This window comes from Aspergillus niger (genome assembly GCF_000002855.4).
Source record: "Aspergillus niger supercontig An17".
NCBI classification, from domain to species: Eukaryota; Fungi; Ascomycota; class Eurotiomycetes; order Eurotiales; family Aspergillaceae; genus Aspergillus; species Aspergillus niger.
Window position 1 is genome coordinate 349,876 of NT_166532.1, and position 18,332 is coordinate 368,207.

The 18,332-nt window shown below is 52.4% G+C and overlaps 7 protein-coding genes across 7 annotated transcripts; 1 reads left to right on the forward strand and 6 right to left on the reverse strand.

The window, feature by feature from the left end:
- Positions 1-874: 874 nt before the first annotated feature.
- An17g01480 (uncharacterized protein) lies at positions 875-2,897 on the reverse strand (the record flags this gene model as incomplete). The annotated part of the gene is made up of 2 exons (XM_001398340.3): positions 875-2,478; positions 2,552-2,897. The coding sequence occupies 2 exons, from the start codon at positions 2,895-2,897 to the stop codon at positions 875-877; spliced, it is 1,950 nt and encodes a 649-aa protein (XP_001398377.1).
- A 1,191-nt stretch (positions 2,898-4,088) lies between these two features.
- Positions 4,089-9,373, reverse strand: An17g01490 (uncharacterized protein; the record flags this gene model as incomplete). Its single annotated transcript, XM_001398341.1, has 4 exons — positions 4,089-4,297; positions 4,356-8,175; positions 8,233-8,778; positions 8,855-9,373. 4 exons carry the CDS (start codon positions 9,371-9,373, stop codon positions 4,089-4,091), a joined length of 5,094 nt encoding a protein of 1,697 aa, XP_001398378.1.
- Positions 9,374-9,618: 245 nt separating this feature from the next.
- Positions 9,619-10,457, reverse strand: An17g01495 (hypothetical protein; the record flags this gene model as incomplete). The annotated part of the gene is made up of 3 exons (XM_059745470.1): positions 9,619-9,622; positions 9,790-10,114; positions 10,226-10,457. 3 exons carry the CDS (start codon positions 10,455-10,457, stop codon positions 9,619-9,621), a joined length of 561 nt encoding a protein of 186 aa, XP_059602826.1.
- Positions 10,458-10,504: 47 nt separating this feature from the next.
- An17g01510 (hypothetical protein) lies at positions 10,505-11,052 on the reverse strand (the record flags this gene model as incomplete). The annotated part of the gene is made up of 4 exons (XM_059745471.1): positions 10,505-10,580; positions 10,676-10,708; positions 10,794-10,915; positions 10,954-11,052. The coding sequence occupies 4 exons, from the start codon at positions 11,050-11,052 to the stop codon at positions 10,505-10,507; spliced, it is 330 nt and encodes a 109-aa protein (XP_059602827.1).
- Positions 11,053-11,818: 766 nt separating this feature from the next.
- Positions 11,819-13,509, reverse strand: An17g01520 (hypothetical protein; the record flags this gene model as incomplete). Its single annotated transcript, XM_059745472.1, has 9 exons — positions 11,819-11,929; positions 11,999-12,078; positions 12,127-12,252; positions 12,328-12,383; positions 12,438-12,565; positions 12,637-12,707; positions 12,793-13,025; positions 13,144-13,281; positions 13,361-13,509. 9 exons carry the CDS (start codon positions 13,507-13,509, stop codon positions 11,819-11,821), a joined length of 1,092 nt encoding a protein of 363 aa, XP_059602828.1.
- A 32-nt stretch (positions 13,510-13,541) lies between these two features.
- adhA (alcohol-dehydrogenase adhA from patent WO8704464-A-Aspergillus niger) lies at positions 13,542-14,702 on the forward strand (the record flags this gene model as incomplete). Its single annotated transcript, XM_001398345.3, has 3 exons — positions 13,542-14,192; positions 14,250-14,604; positions 14,656-14,702. The coding sequence occupies 3 exons, from the start codon at positions 13,542-13,544 to the stop codon at positions 14,700-14,702; spliced, it is 1,053 nt and encodes a 350-aa protein (XP_001398382.1).
- Positions 14,703-15,313: 611 nt separating this feature from the next.
- Positions 15,314-17,428, reverse strand: An17g01540 (uncharacterized protein; the record flags this gene model as incomplete). Its single annotated transcript, XM_059745473.1, has 7 exons — positions 15,314-15,468; positions 15,551-15,935; positions 16,015-16,101; positions 16,158-16,690; positions 16,747-16,884; positions 17,070-17,270; positions 17,350-17,428. 7 exons carry the CDS (start codon positions 17,426-17,428, stop codon positions 15,314-15,316), a joined length of 1,578 nt encoding a protein of 525 aa, XP_059602829.1.
- Positions 17,429-18,332: the final 904 nt, after the last annotated feature.

The window sequence follows — 18,332 nt, forward strand, 5'->3', positions numbered from 1 at the left end:
ACTACTACTAATATTTACTTGTAAGTTTGTTACCAGTCTTTTACTACCACACGTTATACTTAATATATACCAGTACTACCTGTAGTTGAATATTGTACGCAGAATAGACTGAATTATCGCTGAATTCTAATTCATAGAATCTTAATGTGCAGATGTGTTGTGGATACTACCACCACCAGAATAAATAAATATAGCCCTCAGTAGTGACAGATAGTCAACACCAAAAAAAAGAAACTCCCACACGAGAGAGAGATGCAGAGAACTCGTCCGAAGAATCGAGGCGAGGCGCTGATGACAGTTGAGATGGCTAGTGAATTGATCACATGATAAATAACCATGATAATCTGGAGAGGGGGCAATCTGGATTGAATTCGGAGTTAAAGAAGATCATACTATCTTAGTATCACCCAGTTCATTTACTCAGATGACAAGGTATTGTCGGTCTGAGTGGGTTCCGGGATTGTAGGGGAAGGTGAGAGTGACACTGAGGATTGTGCTGGATAGTAATTAGTAGGTGCAGTGACAGTTCTGACATCGGATATTCTCTTTCGATTACGAGATAGCTATCTGCAATGGTAAATGCATGTAGACTACAGAATACATACTACATCTACAATGATACTAGGAAAAAATATGCGCAGCATAATGAGGAATAGACATGATCAATTCGATCTAGAACCCAAATTCATCGGTAACGACTGGCCGGTTCCATGTGTCTTTATCCACCTTCATATTTCATATTATGATAGAGCAAATGGCCAGAGTCTGGTCATATGGTCATGCTGGGATTGAAATCCGACAGCAGCGAAAAGAAAAGTAATAGTAACGATCAACTCATCCAGACCACCACATTATTAGCCTGAACCGAAAAGGTTTAAGCAGCAGCCACTCCCACGGGGATTGAGGCAGCAGCAGCAGCGGCGGGACGCACCGGAGTGGCGGTCTGCATGCGGGAAGCGGCCTGAGAGAGCGCTTCGGCAGCAGCCGTCTGGAACTCCCGCGTCACGGCAGCTTCGACGGTTTCGTTAGGCTGCAGGCCCAGCTGCGCGTCCTCCCAGATGGGCTGGTTGGCGGCCTCGGCACCCTCGACACCCACGCCAACAAAGCCTCCCTGGGCCTCCCAGTCACTGGCGCGCTTGATGCCCAGATCGTTCCAGACGGTCTGCAGAGCCTGCACCAAATGGTCCCGGTGCTCCTTGACGTGGCCGGGGGTGGGGGTGATGCGGAGACGCTCCTCACCGCGAGGCACGGTGGGGTAGTTGATGGCCTGCACATAGATGCCGTGCTCCTCGAGCAGCTTGTCCGAGGCCTGCTTGGCCACCTCGGCATCACCAACGAGAAGAGGGATGATGTGAGACGGGTTTGGAATCACCGGAATATCCAGCTCCTTGAGTGATTCCTTAACCGCGCGAGTGTGCAACTGTTGCAGGACGCGGTCGCGCTGGTGCTGTGCCTGGTACTGGATGGCGGTGTCCGCTCCAGCCATGGTAGCTGGGGGCAGCGAAGTTGTGAAGATGAAACCGGGGGCGAGAGAGCGGATGGTGTCCACCATTGCCGCCGATCCGGCAATGTAGCCACCAACGCAACCATACGCCTTGCCGAGAGTACCGGTGATAATGTCGATACGGTCCATGACGGTTCCCTTGGTGTCACGAGGGTTGGCCGTATCTTGAGAAGCGTAAATGTCGTAGTCGAGGTGCTCAGCCACTCCCGCACCGTGAGGTCCGTACATACCCACGGCATGGACTTCATCGAGGAAGGTGATGGCACCGTACTTGTCGGCCAGATCACAGATCTTTTCGATGGGGGCAATGGATCCGCACATACTGTAGACGGATTCGAAAGCAATAATCTTGGGGACGTTCAGAGGGAGAGATGCAAGTTTGGTTTCCAGATCGACCAGGTCATTGTGCTTGAAAACCATCTTCTTGGCTCCAGAGTGACGGATACCCTGGATCATGGAGGCGTGGTTGAGACTGTCAGACAGAATGACACAGTCTGGCATCTTACTGCCCAGAGTCGCCAGAGTCGCATCGTTGGCCACGAAGCAGGAACTGAAGACTAGCGCAGCCTCCTTGTTGTGAAGTTTGGCCAAGGTGCTCTCGAGAGCAACGGCGTGCTGGTTGTGTCCGGAAATGTTGCGAGTACCTCCGGCACCCGCTCCGTAGTTGTCCAAGGTCTTGTGCATAGATTTCAGCACCTCGGGGTTACGACCCATGCCGAGGTAGTCGTTGGAGCACCACACGGTCACCCTCTCTTCAGGAGAAGCGGTGTGGGCACGAGGAAACTCCTTGGCCAGGCGATTGATGTTGTTGAAGTACCGGTACGATTTGTCCTTGTGTTTCTTCTCGAGCTCGCCCTGGTAGAATGCATTGTAGTTGAAGGGTGCGGCGTTGGGGGCATGGGGACGAGGGCCGGGCACGGTAGCGGCAGAAGGTTCGAGCTGCTGCTTGGGAACACCGGTAAGACCGGGGTGAACTGGGGGGAATTCCGTCAGTACAATTACATTGGCGTTGTGACTGTGCGAGAGAAAATAAGGAAAAGCACTAACCTCGCTGTGACTCCTTGTAGACATTCGGGGTCACATCAGCGCCATTGCCGGCGGTGGAATGCAACGCTCTCTTGCCGACAGTGGGCCGGAATTGCTTGGGGTTCAGGCCCGCCACACCGGCAGTATAAGAGGTGAACCGCTTGGTGTGAGCCAGACGAGCACTCTGCACCGCCAGAGCCTTGCTCATCACTGGGCAGCGACGAGCCAGGACCTGGAGGTTGGACATGGTGCCTCCGCCAGGGCTGGTGCTGGGACGGGTCGCGGTCGACAGTGAGCGCAAAGTGGTCGGGGAAGTGCGCTTGAGGAACGGGCACATGGCCCGGGACTGCTGGAGAAGCGACTCCATGGAGACTCGAATGAGCGGGCAGACAATTCGAGACGGAGAGTGCAAGCCGAAGGAATGAGATAGCCCCTAATTGACGATCAGGAAGCAATGGATGTGGAGGAATGGGGAGAAGAAGAAGAGGGTAGTGAAGAGGAGAAGAAGGGAAAAGGAAGAAGACAAGACAGGATATCTGGAAGATTCAAGATTTGGGAGGGGAAAAATTACTGGCCTCCCGATTACGGGATACCATGACCGGTAATGAATGTAATTTTAGGTATGACTCGCCGAGGCTGACGATCGAGGCGTCGCTGATTGGCCGTTCGGCAGGCCGGCATGGGGGACAGCATGCTGACTCAGACAAACGGACCACTCACGGCGTAAATCAGGCCACCCGGTCTTTGCTCGGCTGGAGATTTGGTGAAACCCTGGGCCAGGGATCGGACAGATAATCAGCCAGTTACTCCTTGAAATATATATGTCGGTCACTTTACTGCGTTGTCCTCTGCATTACCCACTGCATGTTAGGACGCGGAGATGCTCGTTGGCGTATGCCATCGATGAATCGGTCAATGTACAGGAAATACTATACTGTGTTGGGGACGATCCTTACAGCGCACGGGGGCAAAAAAGTGCGGAGAAGGCCGATCTACTACTGCAGTCACCGGGATTACTCAGCCCCTAAAGGCCCAGAACCACATGCCATCAATAATCAAACCCCGTGCGAAAGAAAGACTTGTAAGAAATAAAGATGAAATGAAAATGTATCCCAGTTCCAAATCCAATCACATGTAGAACAATACAAACATACAACATCCATCCGTCTATCCGTCGTCTGCTTCCCTCCTCGCCGCTGCTTTTTGGATGCATCATAATGACTAAGCTCATGTCCATCCGTCTCATACATTACCGCAATAGTCTGCTCATCAACACACTGCCGCCTGAACCTAATGTCTCGTGTATCAAAATGCTCCTTGTTAATACATGACCTCGGACATCATAGCCCGAAGCCGGGGAAAGAAGTAAAAAGGAAAAAAAAAAAAACAAGGTGGTCGAATCGCGAAATAAATAAAAGGAGAATGATAAGGATGGAAGAAAGCCATTAAAGACTTGGGCATAGACAACAAGACACGAGGGAAAGATATCCAAACGCCGCCATTCCGTCAAATCGTATGGGTAAAACGAGAGAATGAGAGTGCGAATGTCTGATCGGGATCAGCTGGGACCCAGACCCCCATCGCCGTCAATGAGACGCAGTCGCTCCTTGGTTGTCTTGGCGCGCTTGGACGTCCCCTTGCCCGATCCGCGTCCACGGCCACGCTTGGGTGCCGGAGTGGACGAGGGCGTGCCCACGTTCTCCGCGGTCGATACAGGGGTTGCCGCCCCGGATGGTTTGGCACTGGCATCATCGAAATTACCCTCGCCTAGAAAAATTAGTATCTATCTCAAAGCAACATGTAAAGTGCGTAGGGAAAGACATACCTTCGTGGTACATATCATCCAACGTAATGTCCTTCTTTCTCTTCTGGGCTGCCTTCTTTCCGCCTTTGCCGGCACCGAACACTTCGCCGCGGTCCAAAGCCTCCTTCTCCTTCTGCTCAATGAGCTCGGCTTGCTCATCGTCGGCCAGCCACATGGCAATGTCTTTCGTGCGGCTCTCCCGGTTGCGCGTGTTGAAGTCGACTCCTCCAGCCGCGCCACCAGTGATAACAACTCGCTGGACCTCTTCCTTCTGCAGGGCGCGCTTACGAATCCGCTCTTCGATGGTACCCCGGGTAATCAGTCGATACACTGTAACTTGCCGTGTCTGACCAAGACGGTGCGCGCGGTCCATGGCCTGAGAATCAATAGTCGGGTTCCAATCCGAATCGTAGAAGATGACGGTATCGGCCGCAGTCAAGTTGATACCCAGACCACCAGCACGAGTGGACAGCAGGAAGACGAAGATTTCAGGGCGCTGTTGGAAATCAGCCACGGTGTCGCGGCGATCCTCCAGTTTGGTGCTTCCATCCAAGCGGCAGTACTTGTAATTGCGGTAAGTCAAGTATTCCTCCATTAGGTCGATCATGCGGGTCATTTGGAAGTACAGCAGTACACGGTGACCGCCTGCCTTGAGCTCTCGAAGCAACTCATCCAACTTAGCCAATTTACCAGAATCGGTGACAAACCGGCGCATGGATGGCACCTCAATGTGCGTGTAACGGCCCTTGGCGGAAATCGGCTTCGGAAGCATGGGAGCAAGCGAGTACGGAGTAGGGTCCACCTTCTTCTCGATAATCTGCTCATCGACTTGTCTTGAAGGCGTGCTATACAGTGCGTGTCGAACGGAGACATTGAAGAGGGTGTCCCTTGTCTCGATTGAGGGGATATGGCTCGAGGACACCACAGAGATCGGAGGTGCGGATGCGGCGGGACTGACGCAGGGCTCAATGATGTTGAGGCCCTCGCGCTCGTACGTAGATTGCGAGACAGTCATCAAGTCCCGCATTATTCCTTCTGCGGCAACCTCATTGACGGCGTGTTTATCATTGCGGTCGACGATATTGAACAGTGTATGCGGAAGGGCGGACCCTGCCAGTTCTTTGTCGTCGTCGTAGGCAACGTTAAGCCGAGATAGCCTGTTGACCTGACCTCGGCGGCGGACCGCTCGCTCAAAGATTCCGAGATGCGACTGCTCGTACGCTTCACCCAGTGATGTATCTACAAAACGTAGGAAAGAGAACGCTCCGTCGTCCTGGATGCTTTGCTTCATGTTCTCCGGGGTGAAGATATTCATCAAGTGGTTCAAGTACCGTCCGCGGAACCCGGCGTGAGGATTTTCAGCGCCTGCAACATCGACACGACCGCCTGCACCACAGAGAAGGCGTGGCATGGGGTATTCAATCAAATTGCGGGTCGAGTACCTGACATCGACGTTGTTGCCCTCCCGAACAAACGACGCCGTCTCGGCAAAGTAGGCGGTAGAGAAGGGAGACTTGGTTTCGGCACGCTCGAACAGATCAGGGTGGTTACAGACCTTACGGAACTGCATAACCAAATTCATCAAGGTCGTACTATCGGCCTCGTCACCGACGGCAGCCTTTTCGATGAGATCCATGATGCTGACGCGGTTTCGTAGATTGGTATAATAGGCCCGCTGGCGATAGGTGAGGTCACAGAAAATGTCCTTCTCGACCTTATCTCCAAGCTCCTGCTGGACGTGCTTCTTCACACGACGCAGCATGAAAGGTTTTAAGATCATGTGTAGACGCCTCAGCTGATCTTCGTTGAGTTTCGTGTTACTTTGAGCATGGGATTCAATATCCTTGGAGAACCATTCGCTGAACTCGTCATGGGAGTCAAACAGAGTCGGCATGATGAAGTGAAGAAGGGCCCACAGCTCCTGCATATTATTCTGAATCGGTGTACCGGTAAGAAGGAGACGGTTGCGGCAGTGGAATCCAAGCAGATTCTTCCATCGTGAACTCTGCGAGGACTTGATGGCCTGAGCTTCGTCCAGAATCATGTACTGCCATTTCACCTTCTGGAAGTACTGGGCATCAAGCACGACGAGCTGATACGACGTCACCAGCACGTGGAACTCCGACTCTTTGGTGTAGGTGATATGCTTGCGGTCCCAGAACTTGCGGAGAATCTTACGATCTTTGGCGGAACCCCAGTAGGGAAGCACCTTGATATCCGGCACGAATTTGGTGATTTCCTGCTGCCAGTTGTGTAGGGTTGAAGCGGGCGCAATGACCAAAAACGGACCCCAGATGTTGTGTACTTCGGCGAGATAAGCCATGACGGAGATGGATTGGATGGTCTTTCCCAGACCCATCTCGTCGGCTAGGATACCGTTGATGCCTTGCTCGTACAAGTTGACCAGCCAGTTCAGACCCTTCAGTTGGTACTCCTTGAGCTTAGCAGTAAGCATGTTGGGCTGCGAGATCTCGATGTCTCCTAAACTCGTAGGATTTTGGAAGTTCAGTTCGCCCTCATCCAAGGCATCCATTTGGTTCTGTCCAGAGTTGAAGGCGCGTGCCCGATCCTGCGCTTCCTGGACAGCGTTCTGAGCATTAGCCATGGCGGCCTGCCGCAAGGCGGTCTCGTCTTCGGCATCAAAATCAAGATCTTCGAAGTTCGTAACTTTGGTGCCCGCATCAGCAACACTGGAGGGCATGTCGATGGTATGATCCTGACCCTTGCCGGGTTGGACGGTCTCGCCCGTCGCTTCCACGGCTGTGTCCCCGGCAGCATCTCCTTCTGCACCCTTGATTTTTCGGCCAATGAAGTGAGAATACAGCTCTGTCTGGGAGATGAGGAAGTTAAGCTTGCGCCTTTGACGGTTAGCTTCACGTTCTGCTTCCGCCTTCTTAGCGGACTCAATCTCTTGCTTCTCCGCAAGACGACGAAGATCACGCTCCTCTCGTTCGTTGCGCTTCCAAAAGGACATCATCTCACGCATGGTGCGCTTGGCGCGGGCTTGAGTATCTTTCATACTCTTGTTTGTACGCTCCTGCCACTTGCGGGACTGCTTGCTGGCCAGCTGAGCTGTCTTGCGGAGATTCTCCTGACGCGTGCTGAGGGACAAGGCCTTGATGCGGTAGACTTTGGGAATGTCTTTCCGCGCAATGTCACGCCAGATCTGCTCATAAATCTGGTTATAGCCTTTAGTCTCGTAGGCGGACAAGGGCGTTGGCGTGGGCTCCTTGGAGCGGCCACCTTTAACTTCCTTCTTGAGAGACTCCTTTCGGGGGTCCTCCTTGGGTGCGATAGGTAGAGGTTCGTCATTCTCCATAGCTGCATAAGCAGCCTCCGCAGCATCCTTTTCGGCTTGCTTCTGCTCTTTCGACTTCTTTGGCCGAGTGACCGGACCACCGCGACCAGACTTCCGTCTCGATGGTGAGCCGCGGCCAATGTGGAAGGAGCTGGTAGTGCCGCCTTCCAGATTTGGAGCCAATGGAGTGACCTCGCTGATCTCCTCTGGGGCAGTGATTCCCTCGAGAGCTCTCTTGGTCGTTTTGATCTTCCTTTGCGCCCGTTCCGCTTCACGAAGGAACTTGGCCTTCTCCGCAGAATCTTGAGCCTCGTGCGCCTTGGCCTCTGCTTCCTTTTTCTTTTGCATCTCCATGCGCACCGTATTCTCACGACGCCGCTTGCGTTGCATGTCCTTCTTGCGCTCCTTTTCATCCTGAATCTCTTTCGCCTGGACTTCAGCAACGACGGATGCCTCGTTTGCATATCGGAATCGGTCCATGCCGGCAGTTGCTTGTTTCTCAAGAGACTTGCTGAGCTTGACGAGGAAGTCATTTCGGCGGCGCTAAATACCGTGTCAGTAAATCCAGACATATTTGCATGTGGTAAGTCATTGTGTTACCTTGCGTCTCAGGATTTCGGCCTGTTCAGTAGCAAAGGCACGTTTCTTGCCCTTGGCGCGATATTCCTCCCGGAACCGGTCGTAACCAGGTGCTTCCACATCACTTTTGTCAGCTTCGGCCATATCAGCCAACGCTTTGTTGAGAGCTTCTGTCTCCCGTTCAGACATCACTGGGCGAGATCCGGCACCACGAGGCTGAGCGAGCGTCTTCGAGGGCTCAGAGACGCCGTTGGCCACATTGGAGGTCCGTGAGTCGGCTGTCTTTTGCTCAGTTTCCGGCGGGTTGCGACGGCGTTTCTCCGTGGTGGGCTTCTTCTCCAGTCTCGGTAGAGAGGCGGTGAGAGCCGGTGCCCGGTCTTTGGATTTTTGTGAAGTAGCAGCCGAAGCTACGGGCGGAGGACTGAGACTGGTTTGGGCTGTTGCTGCGGGCGCTAGGGGAGTGGGCGTAGCCTCGGCCGAAGACTGTCTCGGGGGAGGAGCGCGCTCCTCAGTCGGTCCGGAGAGAATGCTGGCAAAAGACATGGGATCTGCTGCCCTTGTAGGTTTCTAGATGTAGCAGAGCATCACAGCGTCAGTCAATGGGTAGGTAAATATGGCCACGATTAACAAGGGGATAGCATACCACGTCCTTGGGGGGTGAAGATGCTCGTGGCTCGCGCACCACAGAGGATGGATAACCCATAACACCGTGAGTGCTCATGGGAAACTGGGATTCTGACTCCTTCTTGGGTGATGTTTGGGGATGGCTATCGGGCCGACCAGCGGGATGGGCATGGGACGGTGTAGAGTGACCGTAAGGAGATGCGCCGTTGCCTGACAAGACGGAGCCAGGATAGGGCCGCGGGAGAGCAAACTGTGGGTTTCCAGCCGAAGAATGTGCCTGGTATTGCGACGGCGGTTCCGAGGGATGAGATGACGGCGGCGCCGCGCCGTTCAATGGCGGCAGAGTGCCTGGCAACGGGGAAGGCGCATGGGAGAAGTGAGGGCTCCTGGATGAGAAGGCAGGAGGAGTCTGGGGTGGATGTTGCTGGTATTGTTCATTGTTGGCGTAGTAGGGGCGGCTTTTAGCCGGAGGCGAATAGACCGGATAGCGAGACTGCTGCGTGGGAGATTGAGGATTATAAGGCGGAGCCCCCGTCATGATGGCCGCGTGTGCCGGGGAACGCGGCGGCGAGGGTTAGAAGATGGTGCCAGCAACAGGGACCGCGAAAGGCGATGGGGGGTTGGAGAAGGAGGAAGGAGAGAAAACGTGTTCGGGGCGAACAAGAACCATTTATGAAAAACGAGGGCTGGCCATGCGCGAAGGGGGTTTCGAGAGGATTTATCTCACGAAGATCTCGATGGGGGGCGATCACGCGTCGGGTTGGTTGCCGCTGCTGGTCCCAGCTATCTGCGGAAGGAATTAATTCTGAGAGGCCTAAATGGGGAGAAGTGGAGAAGGAAGGCTGGAGGTTATTGGGAGGGAGGATGGCGATGATATGAAGGCAGAAGATGATGGGGGGCAGATGGAAGAAAAGAACAGGAAAGGATGAGGTGGAAAAGGGAGGATCGCCTCACCGGATTGACAGGAATCTTCGGAGGGCTCCAAAGTGCTTGTGGTGAGCGAGCCAACAAACCCTCCACGGGTCAACCGTTCCGGACAGGATGCGACAAGAAACACAGGCCCAGCCAAGCCGTGAATGGGCTACCCGATCGGGGAATGGTCCTGGGCCGGCAGCGAACACTACTTGAGAAACCCAGCAATGTCCGTAACGGAGACCCTCTGGATGAATTGATGAAGGATTGGGATTGAGATGGGGGGAGGGTGGGAGGTTGGATGTGAATGATGGAAGAGGAGGAGGTGAGCAGCAGGTAAGGGGAAAGAAGAGTGGAGGGTGATGATCTCAGTTCAGGTCTGGTGTTTGTAGTGTATCGTACCTCAGACGGTCGAGATACCTTCCTTAGCTAGCTAGACGTGGTGGTGAATGGGGTCGTGCTCCGGGGAGGAGATGACAGAATTCATAGATGATGATGAGAGAGATGGATGTCGAGATGAAGATTGATTGCACTGGAGATTGGGATGGGATGGATTGGATGGATGATGAAGAGGATGATGGCGATGGTTCCAGTATTTTTTGATTTTTTTGCGCTGCTGCTTCCCTTTCCCCCCCTTTGGGCCAACTTTCTCCCTCATTTTCCCTCATCTTGTCTCGTTCCTTCTTTCGTTTCTTTCTGCATTCCCCCATCCAATCCCGCACCTGTCCGTATGTATTGGTATTACTGTTACTGATTATTACTGACCACTAGCCGTTGCCCAGATCACCAAAGCTGAAGTTCGTAGCAGCACGATGCCTTCTTCCAGCCTACTCCTGTCTACAACTTGGAATTTCCCCGAATATTGGTGTTAATCTATACAAGGGCAGACGATTAGTTGCACAACAGGTATTGGAAACTGCTTCTAAACATGATTCCCTCAAGAGGATTGTAACACTTCTCCCTGTATCTCCATCGATCTCGCCTGCATCTGGACCGGGGAGGCTCCGTTCGATGACAGAACTGTTTAGTTCGATACAGGTAATGACCGTCTCCAGACATCATCGCCTTCGATCGGGAACGGAGAGAGTGACTGACTGTGACTGACGGACACTCGGGTTATTATGGAGATTCCCGCCAATTCTTGTCCCCCGGTTCTCCCATCATCACGCTATTAAAATCTCACAAACAGGACACTTCATCGTGCACCTGATCATGAGGGGTGATGGTCGCGTGTGCTGCTGCCCCTCCAGGGGATTTTGACATGATCTGAAGTGCTTGCATCGGCCTACAGTGTCCGGCGTACATGGATCAGGTAGACCTACAGCCGTAGTTAAGTCGAGTAACTACGCCGGCGTCTTGCCATGTCCAAGATCCCATATTATGTTCCCGGCGTCTCGCGACTTCGGTTCAAGAATACATCATCGATACCCACAAACAAGCTAGTTAGACTTCAGTCTTGGGTCATCTCAATATTTCAGAACAAATTGATGTTCAAAAATAGTATTTACTTCCTTTCATGTTTCTAGTTCCTATAGGTTGGCGATAGCATCAAATTGGCGGTTGAACGCAGAGCGTGGCAATTAGCTTATCCCGCGACGATTCCCGTGCATCTTGCTGAAGCTACCGCCACCAAAAACAAGTGCCACGCACAATGAGATCGTCCATCATTGATATCCAATGACAACTTCGCAGTTGACGTTCTCAGGTTGGACGGCGGCTGATGGTTACATACTAACGCAACGCTTGTCCGAACGAGGTGGAGTAGAACGATAAATAGTTCTAAACATACCCTGGTACTCAATTGGAAAGACGGTGATCGAGTTGTCTTTCCATCAAGGGGTGTCTATTACTATGGATCTAAAAAATTATCCAGGTAGAAGGAAGTAGGAAATCCGGACAAGATTCACTCACTCACTCACTCACTCACATCCTATGCTAGTTGGTAGCTAAATATTTGACTGGTACTGGTTTTGAATATTATGAGACTTGCAAGAGTGAAACCCTGGATCCAAGCTTCTAGCCTCCGTATAATATTTGCAAATTGTTGCACGACTCATGTCCATGCCAATGATCAAGACTCAGCCGGTGCTGCAATGGGAGTAGATGATAGCCCCGATGCAACAAGTAGATTTACCCAAGCTGCAAGTAAAGCATGTCCAAGACTGGGGTAAATAGCAATCACCTAGTTCCTCTCCAATCGCAATTTGTTACTTCAAATAGCGACTGAGGAACTATTTCAAGCATCAAGCACCCGTTCTTGTCTAGCAAATCCTGGCGTGCTGGCATCCCATCCATAATGGGTCGGCTGATCAGGGCATTTGTACCATGATACTCATTAATCATACTCTATAGATCTTGCTGTAGTTAAAACAGCATGACTGGATCCATTGCTAAGAACTCCTCCGAAAGAGGTTAAGATGAGCCTGTGGTCAGGTGGGTGCCCCGGAGGTACTCGATCAGCCCATCCACAACTGGGCTTTTTCAACCTTCCATCTGCCCTTTCGCCTGGAATCTTCCGCTGATTCAGTTCCCTGATGATACTACCACTGATCATGATATTGTGATCTTATCATGTCTTACCACCACTCAATGGGAATACCATTGAACCACCGGGAAGCTGCGAAATCGGCTGAGGCCTGCGAATCCCATGTAATCTAGCCGCAGCAATGAGAGTTCATCTGCGGAGAGACCAGCCAGTGACAGGGTTCGGCAGAGCACGAAGAGTTTGAGGTATAGGAACTAACAGCATAGTAACGCGGAGGAAACTAAAGAACATTCTTGAACTTGGGGTGAGACAAAGGGATGCGATGCAACGATCCTGGATGAGGCCCAAGGCAGCGATAAGAATGATCGGCCTGGCGCTCTCGGATCGCCCGTCCAACCATGCACGTTGAAATCTGCCGTGGCAGCAGATCTATCCGCAAGCATGCTTCTGCTACCTGCCTTCATTGCTGCTGCTTCTGATAAAATCGAGTGCTATAGACTGGGGAAAGACCGAGAAGGAAGCCGTTCGTCCGCGTCATCCGCGCCTCTCTCGCTCACGACCTTCCATCGGAACAATCAACCCCTCTTTGCCAACACGAACCAGGCACTGCAAGCTGGGGCTGGGCCGACTTAATGCGGTTCTAGTAGCGGGGATCTGATAATAGACGGTCTCTATAGCCAGCGTTCCTCGTATGCATCTGGGGTTTCGGGTTTCAGGATGTCTTTCCCCCCACGCTTTTCCCGCGATTGGAAGCTGCGGAGAGAGAGTTTGGTTTCCATGACGTCTATGCCGTCTGCCATGTCCCGCCATCCCGACAGCCATGGATCGGGATACTCAACCACTTAAAACTCACTTGAGACGTTTGGTGCGAAATACTTTCCAAGAGTGGCTTGTGGCATATACATGTTTACTGGCCTGTCTGGGGAATTTCGTCCCTAATTGGATTGATCATGCAGTAAGCCCGAGGATGACCGCCCCGGCCGAGAGACCAAAAGCCAGCTCTAGGCTCGGTGACTGCTTCCTTGTCAGTGTCTCCTGGCACCAAACCCCTGTCCTGCCACTGGATCCTTCTTGTTCGACGTCACTCGATCCCAATTCACTTCCGGCGATGAGCGGACATCACCCCACCTGTCCGTCATACCCGGCAACACCACCAGGACGCAACTACATAAAGCCACGAAGGACTCACGCCCCTTGACCTGGAAGACCCTGATTATTCGTCTCACATAGACATCAATTGCATTCATCAGCCTCCCATCACTTGGTATCTTTGTCATTTACTATCTCATCCGAATCCCAGACTGCCAATATGACTATCCCGGAGAAGCAATGGGCCCAAGTGGTCGAGAAGAAGGGTGGACCCCCTGTCTACAAGCAGATTCCGGTGGCAAAGCCTGGCCCGGACGAGATCTTGGTCAAGATCCGGTATACCGGGGTTTGCCATACCGACTTGCACGCCATGAAGGGTGACTGGCCACTCGGGTTGAAGCTTCCCCTCGTGGGCGGACATGAAGGAGCTGGCGTGGTCGTCGCCACGGGTGACCTCGTCAATGAGTTCGAAGTTGGAGATCACGCTGGTATCAAATGGTTGAACGGATCCTGTTTGGCTTGTGAGTTCTGCAAGCAGGCCGAGGAGCCCCTGTGTCCTCACGCGTTGCTATCCGGTTACACCGTCGATGGTACGTTCCAGCAGTATGCCATCGCCAAGGCCAGTCATGCGTCGAAGCTCCCGAAGGAAGTTCCCCTTGATGCTGTCGCTCCCATCCTCTGTGCTGGTATCACTGTCTACAAGGGATTGAAGGAGTCTGGTGCTCGTCCCGGCCAGACCGTCGCCATTGTCGGCGCCGGAGGTGGACTCGGATCGCTGGCTCTGCAGTATGCTAAGGCAATGGGGCTTCGCACCATCGCCATCGACGGTGGTGACGAGAAGAAAGCTATGTGCGAGAAACTCGGATCGGAGGTAAATGTCTCAGTCCCCAATACCACCACATCTGGCTAACCCTCTCTCTCTATCCAGGCATACATCGACTTTAAGACATCCAAGGATGTAGTTGAGGACGTCAAGGCAGCCACTCCGGAAGGCCTTGGTGCCCACGCTGTGATTCTTCTCGCTGTGGCCGAAAAGCCCTTCCAGCAGGCAACCGAGTACGTTCGCTCCAAGGGTAGTGTCGTCGCTATTGGCATGCCAGCCGGCGCATTCCTTCGAGCCCCTGTCTTCAACACCGTTGTCCGTATGATCAACATCAAGGGAAGCTACGTTGGCAATAGGCAGGATGGCGTAGAAGCAGTAGACTTCTTTGCCCGCGGACTCATCAAGGCTCCGTTCAAGACGGCTCCTTTGGAGGATTTGCCGCGCATCTTCGAACTGATGGGTACGTTGTATACCTAGTGATATTAAGTCGAGTTACTAACTATGAAAACAGAACAAGGCCAGATCGCCGGTCGGTATGTCCTTGAGGTGCCTCAGTAAGCAGGTAGACACGGAAAGATTTGGCGTTGGGGATGACACGAGTTGCTGGTCAGACGGAGTTTATTTACCAGTCTCGAGCATGACTACTATGATGGGCTTATGACTACTAATAACGTCTCTCTGACATGTTTAAAATACTGAAATAATTGAATCTTCTATACTCTTATTCACCATATCCGCACGTGATGGATACCAAGTAATTGACTCTACATGGAGAGCACGCACGGCAAGCCTTGCTGCAAATCAGATTGTCTCATGTCATCCATCATGCATAAGCATCATCACATCGCCATGGCCTGCATGACTACCTAATATCTGTTCAGATACCTAGTGGTACAAACTGAACAAAGCCCCAAACATACAGATAAACAAAGTACACGAAGCTATACTCCATCCAAGAGATACAATGTTATGTACTAAACACCATGCTATGCTTTCATACAAACCAATCAAAGAAATTTCCCATTATCCCCAGCCAAACAGTACAGTAGTATAATAGTACCTCTAACATCACCCAAGGACATTCATCCATACACAATACAACCGAACCCTCCAATATGAAAACCATAAACCCAACCACAAAATAGCAAATACAACAAACAATCAATCAATCACTTCTCATCCTCCTCCAACCCGGACGACTCCCCCCCACCACCCACCGTCATCTGCGGCCCCCTATACACCTTCCTCGCATAAACGACATAATAAACCATCGCTCCCAGCCACAAACTCCCATTAATCACAATCGTATAGTTCATATCCTGCGCTACACACATCATTAGCTCAACCACTCCAACCCTCAAACGAAGTATATTCAAAGAGAAAAGAAAAAAAAGGGAACAACTTACGCGACGGACTCGGCCCCCCCGTCGGAAACATACTCAAGACAATAACATACGCCAAATACACGACCGCCGTAATGGCAATGGGTTTACTAAACCAACCCGTATAGAACTCTCCAGGGTGAAAGCGCTCCTTACCCCAGACGAGACGACTCAGGATGGGCACCATCCAGGCGAGATCGTTGCCCGCGACGGCGAGGGAGAAGAGGGCGCTAGAGGCGGCTTCGTCGATGAGGCACAGGAGGCCCAGGATGACGGAGATCAGGACGACAAAGCAGACCATTCGCACGGGTTGGTAGCGGACGCGCTTGCTCACGTGCCGGAAGAAATTCGAGAAGGGGAGGGCGCCATCGCGGGAGAAGGCCCAGCTTTGGCGGGAGGCTGCCACTACCTATAAATCATGATATTCGTCATGTGAGTTTCGTGGTTGGTAATTGGGGATGAGGGGGTGGAAAGGAGAGGGGCTGTACCAGACTCAAGCCCATAAAGAATTGGACAATTGCGACGACGATCATGAAGCCGAGGGCACCGCTTTTGCCGAGGGCGTCGTAGTAGATCTGTGCCTGCGGTTATTACCATTCTAGGATAGAGGGAATGGAGAGTAGGTGAGTACCTGTGCCATTGGCTGTCCGAAACTCGAGTTCAGCACGGCATTAAGGTCCGGGTTGATCACGGCAGCGATGAGCGCGAGGGATACAAACCCTAACAGTCCGCAGAGTCCCGCAGACCAAATGATACCTAATGGCACGGCACGCGCCGCGTGACTAGCTTCCTCGCTCATGTGGACGCAGGAGTCGAATGCACCGATGGTCCAGATGGGCGACATCCATGACAGCATGAAGGTCCAGCCCTGGGGCCAGGTCGTGAGGTTCTCAGAGTGTCCAAAGACATACGTTCCCGAGTTGATCTGTCCCCCGCGGACGGCTTTACCGATGGGCAGAGCGAGGACTGTGGCGAGGACAAGGCCGACGTTGCTCACGATACAGGCGGACTGGATCTTGGGCATGATGCGCGCGCAGAAGATGGCGATAAGGCCGTGGACGACCACGCAGGCGACGTAGGTGCCGTATAGGACGGGTCGAGAGGCTGTCCAGTTTCCATCGCGCGCGATTGATACGACTGAGAGGAGTATTGTAGCGAAGCCATCTTGTCGGCTAGGGTTAGCGATAGGAGGACACGAAAGGTTCGAGGGATTCGCATACAATCGATGGAGCAGACGCCGCCGATGAGTCCTAGACTATTGCTGTACCCGACTACGAAGCTGAGAGGGTTCTTCCACTTCTCGCCGCTGAAGTAGTGAGTCCAGAAGTAGAGACCACCGGCAGTAGGCATGGCGGATGCTAGGTCGGCCTATATCCAGTGGGTAGTAAGCATCCAAACAATTCGATGAGCATGAGGTATATTGCGCATGAAGCAGACCATCGCCAAAGCCACTATGAAGATAAACACACTCGCAGAAAACCATCCTGCAAGACCCATCAGAATCAATGCCTAGACCATACTAGCGAAAAGCCTCACCCTGAACTCAAGTTAGCCACGAATCCCATGTATGTAGAGCCAGCATGCATATGCAACCATACCCAAACCATGCCTACGGGACCAGCAGGAATCGAGTACGAGAGCGTCGTCGCAATCGAGGGCAATAATCCCATAATACTAAAGGCGATAGCGAAGACCTGGACGGTGGAATAATGACGACGCAGTTCCTGCTTATACCCCAGCGTAGCTTATCCGATCAGATCAGCACAAACAATCTCACCATAATCAACAACTCGATAAAAGTATAAATTGATAGCATGACATACCTAAAAGCTGCGAATCGCCCTGCTCAATGGGAGGATCCCCATCAGCTACCTGAGCAGCATCCTTGAACTTTTCCGCCATCATGAGAGAGAGAGGGAACCGCAGATAACCAGAGCGAAGAAAGAAACGTGAATCGCAGCAGAAGGAAGCACAAGCACCAGACACTTAACTTATACTGGTTCCGAATTTCCCACAGCGCGGGGTTCCAGACCTCCACCAGCCCATCGGAAGTATAACAAGTATCCCATCCCTTACGCCGAATGGGAGCAAAAGGCGTGCTGATAATCCATTCATCCTCCGATAAGCCCAACAAATCGGTGGCACCGCGTACACCACAACGCCACATTTTAGCATCGACCAACGAACGAGAGAGAACTCTTCGATCAGGGGAGCTGCAAGACTGGCGTGTGTTATCATGACTCTTATCGCGGGGGAAACCTAGCACGACGCCCGAGCAACCAATCTGGACACTCCTGCGCCTGATAACAGCCCGCGCTGGGCCACCGTAAGTCTGGAGGCTTGTCGCGAAGGATTGCCTTTTCGGAATCGGAATTGACAGGAAAAGGGAAGAAGGAATTGGAGGTGCTGGATTGTTCCGAGGTTTACGACTAGCTCATTAAGTTGCTGGTGCTGCCGGCTGGGGAATCACGGGCCTACTTAGTGAGAGGGGGATCGGCCTGGTGGATTAGAATGGTTTGGCTTATCTATGGTGGTATATTACTACCTACGTATGTGCTCCATTGCAATTCGAAAGAACAAGAAGAGTCTCAATCATTCAAATCTAAATGGAAACATGGCAATCGTACACAATGACATGTGTCCAGGGTGTCCAGACCCGGCTATGCCAAAGAAAAACAATATAACAGCAGTCTGCACTGGTATATAGTGGATATACAAGCGCCCCCCAATTAAGAAAGAGAGGACTGTCGTGCTGGAGCATACTCGCTACCGAACGCAACAGGGGCCAGCTACAACCACCGACAGA